The 16969-nt window shown below is 37.5% G+C and overlaps 1 protein-coding gene across 4 annotated transcripts in view; it reads left to right on the top strand.

Moving 5' to 3' along the window:
• CDK14 (cyclin dependent kinase 14) overlaps window positions 1-16969 on the top strand; it is a 591864-nt gene that overhangs the window by 119550 nt on the left and 455345 nt on the right. For all 4 annotated transcript variants that reach the window (XM_025378501.1, XM_025378504.1, XM_025378502.1 and 1 more), the window contains one exon: window positions 7665-7910. In XM_025378501.1, coding sequence (XP_025234286.1) covers window positions 7665-7910 — 246 coding nt within the window. The remainder of the gene's footprint in view (window positions 1-7664; window positions 7911-16969) is intronic.

Here is a 16969-nt window from a genome sequence, read left to right as displayed (position 1 = left end):
GAAACTTCTTGTTCTGTAATGCTTAAAGTTCAGATAATACTGGGAGACATAGTGCTATGATTTAAGTGCTCAAAAACTTATAAATGACTGATGATTTTTTAATATTGGGAGCAGATTTTAAGTAGGATAAAGCCATCAGGCCCTCCTGGGGTATTGGACAAAGGGAAAAAAACAAATGAAAGAGGTTGTCAAGATTTTTGCTTATTTCATAGTTTTGCACTGGACCTGTGATGGACATTCCTTTCATGAATATCAAAAGAGCATGACCTAGCTACAGCCTAATGCATGATACATATTTGCTGTGGGTTGACCTGGAGTCTTTTAAACCGATTCTTTTCCAGTGTCTGCCTTCAACTAGGAGTGTGGAGTACAGCAGTGGAGAAGTTCACACTCTGAACCCAGTAAAATGCTTATCACCAGAAAAAGGGTGATTCAAAGGGACAATTTTCAGCCCGAATGAATTCACTTGAAATGAATGCCAAGCTTAACTGAATTAAGTTGTGCGCTTTCAAATCCACTGCTGTGAGTTCAGTAGACAGTTGTCTGGATCTTACATAGCTCTAAGCTAAAATCGTAGGTCAAACTGTGACTTTTGGAGCCTCATACACGGTTTGAATTTCTACTCAGTTTTGAGTTTGCCAGCAAATGAACAAGTTCCTGTTAATAATGAGTAGACCAAATTAATCACTTCAGATGAATATCCATATGTATGGGTGCATCTTAAAGCAAGTTTGAAATTCTAGCTTCTATTTAATTTACTGGAAAAAAAGAAGTTTATTTTGGTATTTGTGATGATTTCTTCTTTTTATCTGTTTTCGAATACCAGGAGACATCCCTGCTTATGTGATTTTTTGTTACTTCAGTTTCTAAATGGAACAAGTAGTATGAAAAAGTACAGTCATGGAAAAAACTATTCTTAGTTCTCATTGATATTTGAATGTCTTGTTTTCACACGATACTGATAGCATAGCTGTCTACTGGAATTTGCCTTGGGCAGAGGTGCCAAAGATGTTTTCTTCTGGTCCCATGATTTGTGAAAACCACTTTTAACCTGTGGAAGTTCCTTATTTTCCACGAGTTAATGAACAAATCTTTACTGTACTCTTCAAGAGGAGATTTTAAGGGAAAGGTACTTTAGGGGGCTATAAAATGAATATAAGACATAGTCCTTGCCCTGTGGAAGAGATAATCAGGTTGTTGACATTAAAGTATCACAAAAAGAATAATTACAGTCTAAGGTATGCAAATTGGAGCAGACTAAATTCACTGAAGTGAATTATTAATAAAGGATTGGTCTGAGTGGGTGGGATTTAATCAACAAGTGCATTTAGGCAAAGGCAATTTTGGAGACAAGTCATGGCTTGGTAGGAGGAAGGTTTTCAGGCTGAGGACACTAAAAGCATGGGTGAAGGACAGTGAAGCTGATGGACAGTGCGTAGAATGTCCGAGGGTCTCCTGTGTCCAGAATGTTCACAGCTCATGGCCTTTGTATTTGGCCAAGTACCCACATCTTTAAGAATATGTGTAGCTAAGAAATGTAATTTTGAAAACCAATTTGTCTCCATTTAAGCATTGATTACTGACCTAATTAAATTCCCTTAATGTCATATACTAATTTAGTGTAACTGATTATTTTGCCATATTCTAGATACTTTTAAACAAAGAAGACATACCTAAATGTAATTATTACAAATTATTAATATATTACTATACTTAACAGTGTAGTTTTAAGTAATCTTATTATTATTTCTCTGTTCTTTTTTATAGCTTTCTGGGGTTATAGATCCACTTATTTAGATTTCTTCCAGGGGGTTCAGTAATAATATTTTTTGTGTCTTTTTGGGATTGTGTAATCTTTACAGGGCCACAAGTAAAAGAATCCCTTCTCAGAACAGCCATGGTTACAGGATCTGAGTTGTTGACTGTTGGGGTCCTGGATGCTTTTTTCAAGTCAGAGATTCACATCTGAGTCACGGGTTGGCAGTCAAGCTGAGTTTTCTTTTTAAGGGTTAAATTTCATATGTGTTATTAAAATTTAACTTACTTAAAAAAATGCTTTCCACACTGGTTCACATAGGTTTTCTTTTTAATCTTGTTTCTCTCCACCAGATGTGTACTTTGTAATACGTTGCTTAGGAAACATCATCTGCCCTTTAGCCTGTTGCATTACATCCACCCACCTGGTCTGCTGTCATTGGAACATGCTGTGTTGCTTTTCTTTCTACACTCATGCTACTTGGACCCTCCCCACAGGCCCTGATCATTCATTCCTGCCCTTGATACAGTTCCTTGCTACTTTTTTTTCTAGCACTTCTTGGCTTACTCAGAGTTCTGTATCTTAAAATCAACCATATCGTGTTATATTCATTCTTTTATATTATAGCTGCCATTTGGCCTTTATAGTAACTTTTTTCTTTTGAAATCATAATGAACTCATGGTCTTTCAACAGCTCAGCTTGTTCTATTTAACCATATTTTTATTTTTCCTTTTGATGCTCAAATAAATAATCACAGTTTGGTCAGTGGGAACCCCTTTCGGCAGATTCCTTTGTCCTTCTAGCATGATCCCTGACATTTTTGAAAGGGTGCTAGTTTTCTGGTAACAGCTGGATGTTTCCTGGCTCTTTCACACTTCCTGCACCGTGAACTGGAATCTATTACTTTCCAAAGAGTTCTTCCTTTCCTTACTGGAGAATTGGAATGTAGGCCAAAATCTGGGCACTAGGGGTGCACATGAAAGTTAGTAGTGGATAAAAGGGCTACTGTTTGGTGGTTGGAAGAATCTATGTTTTCGAGGTTTGAGTTCTCAGTGATTTTTTCCGATTTAACATTCCATACTTCTGTCTCTGAGTTTTTTAATATATGAGGTTTTATCTTTTACTAAGACCTTTTACTGCACTGACCATAAGCATTTTGCTATGGGCAGAAAGATTCTATTTGGGGTAGGAAGCATTTATTCAGATTGCTGACAAGTTAATATAAGCATTCAACTGAAGACTTATATGCGGGGGAGTAGCACCAGTGTATACTCTGTCTTTCGGAACCCTCTTTCATTGCTAAGACCCAGACTACTCGCTTTTCTCTTCATGCACCTTGGATACTTAAATAATTTTATTCTAAGAACTCTCCTCCCCTCCCTTCTTCTCCCCTCTTACCCCTCTTCCCCTTTCTCCCCTCTTATTCCTCTTCCCCCTTCTCCCCTCTTGCCCCTCTTCCCCCTTCTCCCCTCTTACCCCTCTTCACCCTTTCCCCTTTCCTCTTTTTCTTTCTCTTTCCCTCCCCACCACTCCTTTCCCTTTTCCCTTTTTGAGACAGGGTCTCACTATGTTGCCCAGGCTGGAGTACATGGAGTATAGTGGCACGGACTCTGCAGCTCACTGCAGCTTTGCCCTTCCTGGCTCAAGAGATCTGTCCAACTCAGCCTCCTGAGTAGGTGGGACTGCAGGTGTGCACTACCACACCTGGCTAATTTTTGTATTTGTTTTGTAGAGACAGGGTTTTTGCATGTTGCCCAGGTTGGTCTCGAACTCCTGAGCTCAAATGATCCACCTGCTGCAGCTTCCCAAAGGCTGGGACTACAGGTGTGCATCACCATGCCCAGCCAAGTTGATTGTTTTCTACTTTCATTTTGTCATTTGCTAGTAGTTAGCAAAAATAGTAAACGTGAAATGTTTAAGAATATTTATGGGAAATATTTTAAGTTGAGAACTTGGTTAATTTTTTTTTCTCAAAAAGTAGGAAAAGGCTGCCACTCTTCTGTCTTAATGATAGAATAGAGACGTTGGTTTTCCACAGGTGCATAGTTTTCACTGATTTTTATAATTATCAACTGTGCCATAGTCAGATCCATTAAATGAGAGGCTACCTGACTCAAAATATGTATTGTAAGGCCATTAAGGCATGAAGATGGAGAGAAAGCTGTACTTGCGGTAGATTTCGTAACAGTTTCTCTTGCTTAAATTGTATAGGCTCAGAGAGCCATCAAAATTTCTAATTGGAGTTCCTCTCTTTCCTGAAGCCAACAAATGACTTTTTTGCTTTATTGTATTTTCTAGAACTTAAAATACAATATTAAATCAAAGTGATGAAAGTGGATGTCCTTGAATTGTTCCTGTTTTTACGTGAAAAGCATTTAGTTTCTCACCATTAAGTATGATGTTACATGTAATGTTTTGGTAGATGCTCTCTATCAGGTTGAGGAAGTTTTACTCTGTTTTTAGTTGGTTGAGAGTTTTTATCGTGAATGGATGCTGAATTTATCAAATGCCTTTTCTGAGTCTATTGAGATGATCATATGAGTTTTAAAAAACTGTGCATTAGTTATCTGTTGCTTCATAACAAATTATCCCATAACTTAACATCTTAAAACAACAAACATTTTTTTAAAATCTTAGTTCCTATGGGTCTCCTGCAGATGCTCCTTAGCTGGCTCAGGGTCTCTTAGGAGATTCCAGTCAAGCAGGAAGCTGGAACTGTGGTTGGCCCTGAAACTTGACTCACAAGGTTGTTTGCAGGCCCTAGTGTTTCTGCACATGTGTCTCTCCACAGGGCTGCCTCATGGCATGGCAGTCGACTTTCCCCAGGTCTAGTGATCTAAGAGGGGAAACTCAAGGCAGAGAGAGAGCACCAACATAGAAGAAACATTTTTCTTATAATGTTTTCTGAGAAGTGGTATCCTATGATTTTTGCCATATTATATTTATGGGATACAAGTCAACAAATGCAGCCCACACTCAAGAGCTGGGGATTACATAAAAGTGTGAATACTTGGAAGTGGGTGTTACTGGGAGCCATGTTAGAGACTACCTACCACTGTATGTTAAACTGGTGAATTACACGTTTGTGAATGTTAAGCCAACCTTGCGTTCGTGGGATTAGTGTGACATTGTCATGGTTTACTATCTTTTTTATGTATGATTGCATTCAATTTGTTGAAGATGTACCAGTAATTTTTCGCATCTGTGTTCGTAAGAGAGATTGATCTATAATTTCCTTACAATGTTTTTGTGCGATTTTGATCTTGGAATGACACTGGCCTTATAAAATGAATTGGGAAATATATCCTCCTCATCTATATTTTGAAAGGGTTTCTGTACAATTGATGTTATTTCTTCCATTAATGTTTGGTTTAACTTCACCAGTGGTGCCATCTGGCCCTGGCGTTATCTTTGTGGTAATGTTTTTGACCACAGATTCAATTCCTGTCATAGACACAGGCCTATTCAGGTTATCTATTTTTTTTTACTGAGTGATCTTTGATTAGTTTTTGTCTTTCAAAGAATTGGTTTCATCTAACTTGCAGAATTTATTGGCATAATGTTGTTTATAATATTTGTAGAAAATCTGTAGTGATGTCACCGCTCTCATTCCTGATAGTAATATTGGCAATGTATATTTTCTACTTTTTCTTCCCCCTTATCTGTATGGCTAAATGTTCAGCATTTAAAAAAAAAATCTCTGAAAACAAGCTTTTGGTTTTATTGATTTTTCTTTAATGTTTTCTGTTTTCTATTTTATTTATATCCACTTTCTTATTTATTATTTCAGTCTTATTTTGTTTTTTATTTGCTTTTTTTCATTCCTTCTTTTTTTTTTTTTTTTTTTTTAGTGTTTTTAGGTGGACGCTGAGGTCATTGCTTTGAGACCTTTCTTCTTTTCTCTAGTCATTTAGTATTACAAATTTTCCTACAGCTGAAGTACTACTTTAGCTGAATCTCACCATTTTCATGTTTTGTGTTACCAGTTTTATTTAGTCCGAGATGCTTTCTAATTGCCTTTCTGTATTAATTTAGTCATGAACTATTTTCTGTCATTCTTATCTTTTACTTTCTCTCTCTGTTTTAAGTAATTTGATTTCAGTGTGCCCTTACATCTTTTTTTTCTTTCAAATTTTCTGTGTTTGCAGTTCATTGACTTCTCAGGCCCATGTATTTATGATTTAATTGCCTTAGTGTCATGGGTGGTTTCTTTTCTACTGCCTTCACATCCTTAAGAAGAGCACAAAAATCCTTAAAAATATCGCATGCTCCAACATACTTGTAATAAATTTTTACTTTTTAATCATGACTAGAGGACTCTGCCTTGAGTCTTTTAAAAATATCTTCAGCTGTTTTCTCGTATGCTAAAAAGTATGATAATATTCTTCTCATTTGACTTAGTTAGAATTCAGCCTGTGCTTAGTAGTTGAGACATACTTTTAGCGTTGATGTTTAAAAATTAAAAACTTTTGTTTCAAAAACTTGAAATGGTTTATTTTAGTTATATACTTTTCTACTTTAGTGGTTTTAAAAACATTACATATGTTGGCATATTTATTATAAAATTCACACGAGTGTACAAAAAATTGCTAATCTTACCCATTCAATTCCACATGTCTGGAGATATCTGATGTTAATAGTTTGGTGTGTTTTCCTATATACTTTTCATTATGCTCATGCACTCACAGATATCTATATCTATGCATCTGTGTCTGTATTTATATCTGTATCTGTCTACTTCTATCCATATACATAGCTGCATTTATCCCCCACATACGATCATTCTATACATATTAGCTCTGTGTATCTGTGGGTTCTGTATTCACATACTCAACCAACCATGGATCCAAAGTATGTGTTCAAAAACTTTATATTTTTACCTTAACAATGTGGGCTTTTCATAAATATCTTCTGTTTTTCTGCTTTTGATAGCACATAGGGATGTGGGAACTTTTTATAAGAAGAAAAACATTCTATAAACAATTTTATTTAGAATTATATTTTCTTTAGAGAGAACAATTAAATTAGCTGGCTTTACAGACAAGCCAGAGGCCATCAAATTATCTAATAAGGACAACAAAGTCTCCAGAGTATAGGGAGAATGGCAGGCTTAGAACATAAAGTAAAAAGCAAGGAGCAAAAGTCACAGAGACTAAAATAAAATGAGAGGGTAGGGCAGGCTAGGCAGGAAGAGAATGGGTAAAGAAGGAAGAAGAAGGGAAGGAAGTGGAGGTCTAGTGGAGTAATGTAAACCAAATTTTGAAATGAATGCTTTTCAGTGTTTTTCTTTTACCATGTTATTTCTTTTAATCCATTAGCTTTGAAATAAAGAAAACCCCCGCCGTTGTCCTCAGTTCTTTAATATCTCTAACCATTAGCTCCATTCATTCCAATTGGGAGATGAAATCAAGATGGGGACAGATTTTAAGTATACATATTCATGCATAAAACTTTTAAACAACATAATGCGCTTTCCTTCTCTAGCCTAGGTTAGCTGCTTATAGGATGACCCATCAGTTAGTGTGCATCTGATTTGCCTATTTTTTGTTTTTTAAATTAAGGCCAGTTACCCAACCTCTTAATGATTCAGAAATAAACCACTTCCAGTCAGATGGTAAAACATGTGACAGAGTTCAAGAATCATCTTAGGGTACTACTAGCAGCCTGGGCCTTAAGTTTCTCATTTTAGAGGTAGATTTTTTAGTGTAAGCTCTAAGTGAGTATAAACAGAATGATTGTGAGGAATTTTTTGTACTGTAATTTATGCTGATGCAGCTTTTAGAATGTGGGCTTTTTGGGTATTTCCTGAAACTGAAATTGGCATGCTTTCTAGAGTAATATATTGCCATGTTTAGTGATATTAAAGTTGCAGTGAAGAGTTCTGAATTTAATTTCTTCTTTTCTCAGATATGTGTCACAAAGATGTCTACACGGAACTGCCAGGGAATGGACTCAGTGATCAAACCCCTGGACACAATTCCTGAGGATAAAAAAGTCAGAGTTCAGAGGACCCAGAGCACTTTTGACCCATTTGAGAAACCAGCTAATCAAGTAAAGAGGGTGCATTCTGAGAACAATGCTTGCATTAACTTTAAGACCTCCTCCACTGGCAAAGAGTCACCTAAAGTTAGGCGGCACTCCAGCCCCAGCTCGGTAAGTGCAATCTTTTTGTTTATCACTGGGTAAACAGAAGGAATAGCCCTCTTACAATAATAGCATGCTGTGCTGGAAGACAGCATGAAACTTTATCAGTGCCTTATTATGCATTCTCTCCCAGGGTGGTTGAATGTTTTGGAAGAGAGAGAGCAAACTATATATGGACTCCTTATTTATAAGCACTGAGCAAGCAAATGAATGAAATGATTCAACTTATTTTTGGAAAAATCATTTTTCCCCTTAATTGTTTCTAGTTAGAGGAATTTATAATTAAATGTCTTTTGTATTTCAAACCCTTGGAGAGGTTATTGAACTTTACTGTGTAGGCAGTAAGGATAGTTTTGAAATTAGCAAATTCACAAAGAATTTCGTTGCAGAATAAATGTCAAAATTTGTTCACTTGTGCTAATCCAATCTTTTTGTGGGGGTAGTCCACCAGTCTTGCTCATGTGACTTCCCTAAAATGACAAATTGAAGTTCTTTTCCGGGACAAAGCCTAGTACTGAATGGAAAATGCTGGAGTAGAAATCTGTGTAGGGTAGATTCAATAGGACCAAAGGAAAGAGAATGTCCAGAAAGAAGTGTTAGAGGGAAACAGACTTTAGATATAACTAGTGATTTACAAGTTAGAAAGGAACACACCAAGAGAGAATGTTCTCTGTTATGTTTCTGTTCTCAAATACATTTTTTCCTATTTTTTTGGCTTAAATTAATATACATTATTTACAGTTGTATGATAATATAAATTTTGGTCATAAGGAAACCACAAGTGTGCTATGAGTAAATTTCCTTCCTTGCACAACTTTTTGATTTTCTTAGTTGTCATTGTCTGCTTTTCCTTTGTTCAAATTAGCATAATTTTAAACACAATTTGAGGCCTGCAACTATTTGCCAAAACTGTAAAATGCCTCCAAAACAAATCAGATAATCTATCAGTTTTTCTCCCCCACTGAGATTGTCCTGGCAGTTCTTTATAGTCATAATTTAATATAGATTGGTTAATCTCTAATCCTATAGTCATAAGGCTTCCTCTTCTGAGAATTTTTTCCTCTTTTTAATGTTAGATACCCATTCTCTGGGTTACATGTCTTACTTGTTCTTGGTTTATTTCATTGTTTTAAAGTATATCCTCCAGTAGCTTCTTGAGAAAAGGTGATGGGGGATTTGCCATATGACTATGTTTTTATCTGTCATTGATTACTTCGTTAATAATCTGGTCAAGTATATGATTCTAGTTTAGAAAATAATTTTTTCTTAGACTTTTGAATACCTTATTTTATTGTTTTCTAGGTGCCTAGATTGCACTGACATCCCTAGACTATTCTGATTTCCCAATTCATTCTTTATCTGCTTTTTTCTTTGTGGAACTTTCTAGGACTTTCTTTTTATCCCTAGTGTCATCCTTTTTCTTGGTGTTCAATGGGTGTTTTCAATTTTCAAGTTAATTTCTTTCAGTTTCAACAAGTTTTCTTATATGTTTAATTTTTTTAATCTTCTCTGTTTTTTTTTTTTTTTTTTTTTTTTTTGAGGCGGAGTCTCGCTCTGCCGCCCAGGCTGGAGTGCAGTGGCCGGATCTCAGCTCACTGCAAGCTCCGCCTCCCGGGTTCACGCCATTCTCCTGCCTCAGCCTCCCGAGCAGCTGGGACTACAGGCGCCCGCCACCTCGCCCGGCTAGTTTTCTGTCTTTTTTTTTTTTAGTAGAGACGGGGTTTCACCGTGTCAGCCAGGATGGTCTCGATCTCCTGACCTCGTGATCCGCCCGTCTCGGCCTCCCAAAGTGCTGGGATTACAGGCTTGAGCCACCGCGCCCGACCATCTTCTCTGTTTTTTAAAAGAACATTTTATTAGATGGATGTTGGCATTATTGGATTGATCTTCTAGTTACCTTACCTTTTCCCTGTTATTTTAAATCTTTTTTTCCTACCTTCTTGGTTTTTTTAACTTTAATTTTTAAGCCTTTAATTACATTTTAAATTATACTAACATTTATTTCCACAAACTCATTCTTTGAATGCTCTTTTAAAAATTATCCTGTTTTATTTCAACGAATAACTATATCACTTCATATGTTTCTGAGGATACAAAATGTAGCTTGGGAAATTTTCTTTCCTTTTGTATATTCTCTGAATTGTTTCTGGATTTCCTTTGAGTTTCTTGTTTCTGTTTATTTGTTTTGGTCTCTGCCTTACCTGTTGAGATTTTTGGTGGGTCTATGTCATGCCTCTTGGAGAGAAACTGTTGGCTCTCAGTTTATGTTATGAGTAATGTACTCAGAAGCTGATTGGAAGCTTTGTGCCTGGGTGGCTGGTCAGTTGGTGGCCTTCAGCATAGGAACTATTGGTGAAGACCTAGTTGTCTTATTTAAGTACTCTCAAATGTTACTATCTCTTGATCTTATTTTCGTTACTGGGTGTTTCTCCCAAAATGGACTTTCCTAATTTATTTTTTTTAGGACATATAAACCTAGCTGTCACTATTCTGAGATGATCAAGAAGGGACTGAGGACCTTTCAGTTCTCTATGCAGACTTTCTCATGATTTTTTTTTTTCATTCAGTATGATTCTTCAATCTGATATCCACTCTGCCTGGTATCCAAGCCCCAGCTGAATTCTCTGATTCAGCCTCTTCAGGGAATACATCTCTGGCGGGACTAGGAAGGGATAGAGGGCTGGCTGAGGGAGACTAGGGGCAAAGACCTCCAGCTTAAATTCACTCCAACTAATCATATCATTTGTAGCCCCAATTTGAACTTCAGCTCCAGTTTGTGAGTATTTTTGGGACTCTGAAGTATGAATTGACTTATTTCTTACTGGCTTAAGCCTTGGATCATGTAGGTATCAAGGTTTTTTGTTTGTTTGTTTGTTTGTTTTTACTCGTCCTAGGCAATGTGACCTCTCAACTATTTGTGTCCTGTCTTTACATTTTTATTTCTGTCTTGTCTCTAGTGTTTTCTATACTAATTTTGATTGCCCTTATGGGTTTTAATTTTACTATTGTTTTAGTATGGATTTGTAAGGGGGAGAGATAAATACATGTGTTCAAGTCATCAAGCTTTCTGGAAATTTTCACTGTTTCTCTATTGTATTTTTAAATTTCTTTAGATCCTCTTGGGCTTACCCTTTCCTGGTTCACCCTGGGATAACTTTTTAAAATATATATTAGGGCATTTATATTACTTTGTGTGGGAACTGCATTGCTTTCTTTTTATTTTAGGAATTTTTGCTTCAATTCAATGTGCCCTGGAAAAGTGTCTTTTACCTTATCAAACTGGAAATGGCTTCATTTTCTCTTTTAGCAGGATACTATAATATCCTATTTTTTTCCTGAGTCCTTTCTATTTGCTACCCTTTTAAAACATTTTTTTTTCTTTTTTTTAAAATTATACTTTAAGTTCTGGGGTGCATGTGCAGAATGTGTAGGTTTGTTACATAGGTATACATGTGCCATGGTGGACTGCTGCACCCATCAACCTGTCATCTACATTAGGTATTTCTCCTAATGCCATCCCTCCTCTAGTCCCCTACTTCCCGACAGGCCCTGGTGTGTGATGTTCCCCTCCCCGTGTCCATGTGTTCTCATTGTTCAACTCCCACTTATGAGTGAGAACATGTCGTGTTTGGTTTTCTGTTCTTCTGTTAGTTTGCTGAGAATGATGGTTTCCAGCTTCATCCATGTCCTTGCAAAGGACATGAACTCGTCCTTTTTTGTGGCTGCATGGTATTCCATGGTGTATATGTGCCACATTTTCTTAATTCAGTCTATCATTGATGGGCATTTGGGTTGGTTCCAAATCTTTCCTATAGTGAACAGTGCCACAGTAAACATATGTGTGTATGTGTCTTTATAGCAGAATGATTTACAATCCTTTGGGTGTATACCCAGTAATGGGATTGCTGGGTCAAATGGTGTTTCTAGTTCTAGATCCTTGAGGAATCGCCACACTGTCTTCCACAATGGTTGAACTAATTTACACCCCCACCAACAGTGTAAAAGTGTACCTATTTCTCCACAGCCTTTCCAGCATCTGTTGTTTCTTGATGTTTTAATGATTGCCATTCTAACTGGCATGAGATGGTATCTCATTGTGGTTTTGATTTGCATTTATCTAATGATCAGTGATGATGAGCTTTTTTTCATATGTTTGTTGGCTACATAATGTCGTCTTTTGAGAATTGTCTGTTCATATCCTTTGCCTATTTTTGATGTTTGTTTTTTTTCTCTTGTAAATTTGTTTAAGTTCTTCATAGATTCTGGATATTAGCCCTTTGTCAGATGGATAGATTATAAAAATTTTCTCCCATTCTGGAGGTTGCCTGTTCGCTCTGATGATAATTTCTTTTGCTGTGCAGAAGCTCTTTAGTTTAATTAGATCCCATTTGTCAATTTTGGCTTTTGTTGCCATTGCTTTTGGTGTTTTAGTCATGAAGTGTTTGCCCATGCTTATATCCTGAATGGTATTGCCTAGGTTTTCCTCTAGGGTTTTTATGGTTTTAGGTCTTATGTGTAAGTCTATAAGCCATCTTGAGTTAACTTTGTATAAGGTGTAAGGAAAGGATCCAGTTTCAGCTTTCTGCATATGGCTAGCCAGTTTTCCCAACACCACTTATTAAATAGGGAAACCTTTTCCCATTTCTTGTTTTTGTCAGGTTTGTCAGAGATCAGATGGTTGTAGATGTGTGGTGTTATTTCTCAGGTCTCTGTTCTGTTCATTGGTCTACATATCTGTTTTGGTATCAGTACCATGCTGTTTTGGTTACTGTAGCCTTGTAGTATAGTCTGAAGTCAGGTAGTGTGATGCCTCCAGCTTTGTTCTTTCTGCTTAGGATTGTCTTGGCTATGCAGGCTCCATATTAACTTTAAAGTAGTTTTTTCCAGTTCTGTGAAGAAAGTCAGTGGTAGCTTGATGTGGATAGCATTGAATCTATAAATTACTTTAGGCAGTATGGCCATTTTCACAATATTGTTTCTTCGTATCCATGACCATGGAATGTTTTTCCATTTGTTTGTCCTCTTACTTCGTTCAGCAGTGGTTTGTAGTTCTCCTTGAAGAGGTTCTTCATATCCCTTGTAAGTTGTATTCCTAGGTATTTTATTCTCTTAGTAGCAATTGTGAATGGGAATTCACTCATGATTTGGCTCTCTGTTTGTCTGTTACTGGTGTATAGGAATGCTTGTGATTTTTGCACATTGATTTTGTATCCTGAGACTTTGCTGAAGTTGCATATCAGCATAAGGAGATTTTGGGTGGAGATGATGGTGTTTTCTAAATATACAATCATGTCATCTGCAAACAGAGACAATTTGACTTCCTCTTTTCCTAATTGAATATCCCTTATTTCTTTCTCTTGCCTGATTGCCCTGGCCAGAACTTCCAATTACTATTTTGAATAGGAGTAGTGAGAGAGGGCATCCTTGTCTTATGCTGGTTTTCAAAGGGAATGCTTCCAGTTTTTGCTTATTCAGTATGATATTGGTTGTGGGTTTGTCATAAATAGCTCTTTTATTTTGAGATACGTCCCATCAGTACCTAGTTTCTTGAGACTTTTTAGCATGAAAGGCTGTTGAATTTTGTCGAATGTCTTTTCTGCATCTTTTGAGATAATCATGTGGTTTTTGTCCTTGGTTCTGTTTATGTGATGGATTACATTTATTGATTTCCAGAAGTTGAACTAGCCTTGCATTCCAGGGATGAAGCCGACTTGATTGTGGTGGATAAGCTTTTTGATGTGCTGCTGGATTTGGTTTGCCAGTATTTTATTGAGGATTTTTGAATCAATGTTCATCAGGGATATTGGCCTGAAATTTTCTTTTTTTGTTGTGTCTCTGCCAGGTTTTGGTATCAGGATGATGCTGGCCTCATAAAATGAATTAGGGAGGACTCTCCCTTTTTCTATTGTTTGGAATTGTTTCAGAAGGAATGGTACCAGCTCCCCTTTGTACCTCTGGTAGAATTCGGCTGTGAATCCTTCTGGTCCTGGACTTTTTTTGGTTGGTAGGCTATTAATTATTGCTTCAATTTCAGAACTTATTGGTCTATTCAGGGATTCGACTTCTTCCTAGTTTAGTTTTAGGATAGTGTATGTGTCCAGGAATTTATCCATTTCTTCTAGATTTTTTAGTTTATTTGTGTAGAGGTATTTATAGTATTCTCTAATGGTAGTTTGTATTTCTGTGGGATTGGTGGTGACATCCCCTTAATAATTTCTTATTGCATCTATTTGATTCTTCTCTCTTTTCTTCTTTATTAATCTGACTAGTGGCCTATCTATTTTGTTGATCTTTCAAAAAACCAGCTCCTGGATTCATTGATGTTTTGAAGAGTTTTTCCTGTCTCTATCTCCTTCAGTTCTGCTCTCATCTTAGTTATTTCTTGTCTTCTGCTAGATTTTGAATTTGTTTGCTCTTGCTCCTCTAGTTCTTTTAATTGTGATGTTAGGGTGTCAATTTTAGATCTTTCCTGCTTTCTCTTGTGGGCATTTAGTGCTATAAATTTCCCTCTACACACTGCTTTCAATGTGTCCCAGAGATTCTGGTATGTTGTGTCTTTGTTTTCATTGGTTTCAAAGAACATCTTTATTTCTGCCTTAATTTCCTTATTTACCCAGTAGTCTTTGAGGAGCAGGTTGTTCCATTTCCATGTACTTATGTGGTTTTGAGTGAGTGTCTTAATCCTGCGTTCTAATTTGATTTCACTGTGGTCTGAGAGACTGTTATGATTTCCATTCTTTTGTGTTTGCTGAGGAGTGTTTTACTTCCAGTTATGTGTAAGTGTGATGTGGTGCTGAGAAGAATGTATACTCTGTTGATTTGAGGTGGAGAGAGTTCTGTAGATGTCTATTAGTTCTGGTTGGTCCAGAGCTGAGTTCAAGTCCTTGATATTTTTGTTAATTTTCTGTCTAATTGATCTGTCTAATATTGACAGTGGGGTGTTAAAGTTTCCAACTATTATTGTTTGGGAGTCTAAGTCTTTGTAGGTCTCTAAGAACTCGCTTTATGAGTCAATGTGCTCCTATATTCGGTGCATATATGTTTAGGATAGTTAACTCTTCTTGTTGCATTGATCCCTTTACCATTAGTGGTGTCCTTCTTTGTCTCTTTTTATCTTTCCTGGTTTAAAGTCTGTTTTAAAGTCTGCAACCCTTGCTTTTCTTGCTTTCTGTTTGGTTGATAAATATTCTTCCATCCCTTTATTTTGAGTGTATGTGTGTCTTTGCATGTGAGATGGATCTCCTTAATACAGCACACTGATGGGTCTTGACTCTTTATCCAGTTTGCCAGTCTGTGTCTTTTAATTGGGACATTTGGCCTGTTTATATTTAAAGTTAACATTGTTAGGTGTGAATTCCGTCCTGTCATTATGATGCTAGCTGGTTATTTTGCCCGTTAGTTGATGCAGTTTCTTCATAGTGTTGATGGTCTTTACAATTTGGTATGTTTTTGCAGTGGCTGGTCCTGCTTGTTCCTTTCCATGTTTAGTGCTTCCGTCAGGAGCTCTTGTAAGGCAGGCCTCGTGGCGACAGTGTCTCTCAGCATTTGCTTGTCTGTAAAGAATTTTATTTCTCCTTCCCTTATGAAGCTTAGTTTGGCTGGATATGAAATTCTGTGTAAAATACTTTCCTTTAAGAATGTTGAATATTGGTGTCCCCTCTCTTCTGGCTTGTAGGGTTTCTGCTGAGAGATCTGCTGTTAGTATGATGGGCTTCCCGTTGTGGGTAACTCAACCCTTCTCTCTGGCTGCCCTTACATTTTTTCGTTCATTTCAACCTTGGTAAATCTAATGATTATGTGTCTTGGGGTTGCTCTTCTTGAGGAGTATCTTTGTGGTGTTCTCTGTATTTCCTGAATTTGAATGTTGTCCTGCCTTGCTAGGTTGGGGAAGATCTCCTGGATGATATCCTGAAGAGTGTTTTCCAACTTGGTTCCATTCTCCCCGTCACTTTCAGGTACAACAATCAAATGTAGATTTTTGTCTTTTCTCATAGTCCCATATTTCTTGCAGGCTTTGTTTGTTTCTTTTCACTCTTTTTTCTCCAGTCTTATCTTCTTGCTGTTTTTCATTGAGTTGATCTTTAATCTCTGATATCCTTTCTTCCCTTGATTGATTGAGCTATTGATAATTGTGTATGCTTCATGAAGTTCTCGTGCTGTGTTTTTCAGCTCCATCAGGTCATTTATATTCTTCTCTAAACTGGTTATTCTAGTTAGCAATTCATCTAACCTTTTTTCAAGGTTTTTAGCTTCATTGCGTTGGGTTAGAACATGCTCCTTTAGCTCAGAGAAGTTTGTTATTACCCACTTTCTGAAGCCTACTTCTGTCAGTTCGTCAGACTCATTCTCCATCTGGTTTTGTTCCCTTGCTGGCGAGGAGTTGTGATCCTTTGGAGGAGAAGAGGTATTCTGGTTTTTGTAATTTTAAGCTTTTTTTGTGCTGGTTTCTCCCCATCTTCCTGGATTTATCTACCGTTGGTCTTTGATGTTGGTGACCTTTGGTTGGGGTATCTGAGTGGACATCCTGTTTGTTGATGTTGATGCTATTCCTTTCTCTTTGTTAGTTTTCCTTCTAACAGTCAGAGGCCTCTGCTTCAGGTCTGATGGAGTTTGCTGGAGGTCCAATCTAGACCCTGTTTGCTGGGTATCACCAGCCGAGGCTGCACAACAGCAAAGATTGCTGCCTGTTCCTTCCTCTGGAAGCTTCATCTCAGAAGGACACCCACCAGATGCCAGCCACAGTTATCCTGTATGAGTGTCTGTTGGCCCCCACTGAGAGGTGTCTCCTAGTTAGGATTACATGGGGTTCAGGGACCCACTTGAGGAGGCAGTCTGTCCCTTATCAGAGCTTGAACACCGTGCTGGGAGATCCACTGCTCTCTTTAGAGCTGTCAGGCAGGGATGTTTAAGTCTGCTGAAGCTGTGCCCACTGCCACACCATTCCCTGGTTGCTCTGTCCCAGGGAGATGGGGGTTTTATCTCTAAGTCCCTGACTTGGGGCAGCTGCCTTTCTTTCAGAGATGCCCTGCCCAGAGAGGAGGAATCTAGAGGAGTCTGGCCACAGTGGC

The sequence above is a fragment of the Theropithecus gelada genome, chromosome 3 (genome assembly GCF_003255815.1).
Source record: "Theropithecus gelada isolate Dixy chromosome 3, Tgel_1.0, whole genome shotgun sequence".
Classification (NCBI taxonomy): domain Eukaryota; kingdom Metazoa; phylum Chordata; class Mammalia; order Primates; family Cercopithecidae; genus Theropithecus; species Theropithecus gelada.
This window is presented reverse-complemented; position numbering and strand designations above follow the sequence as displayed.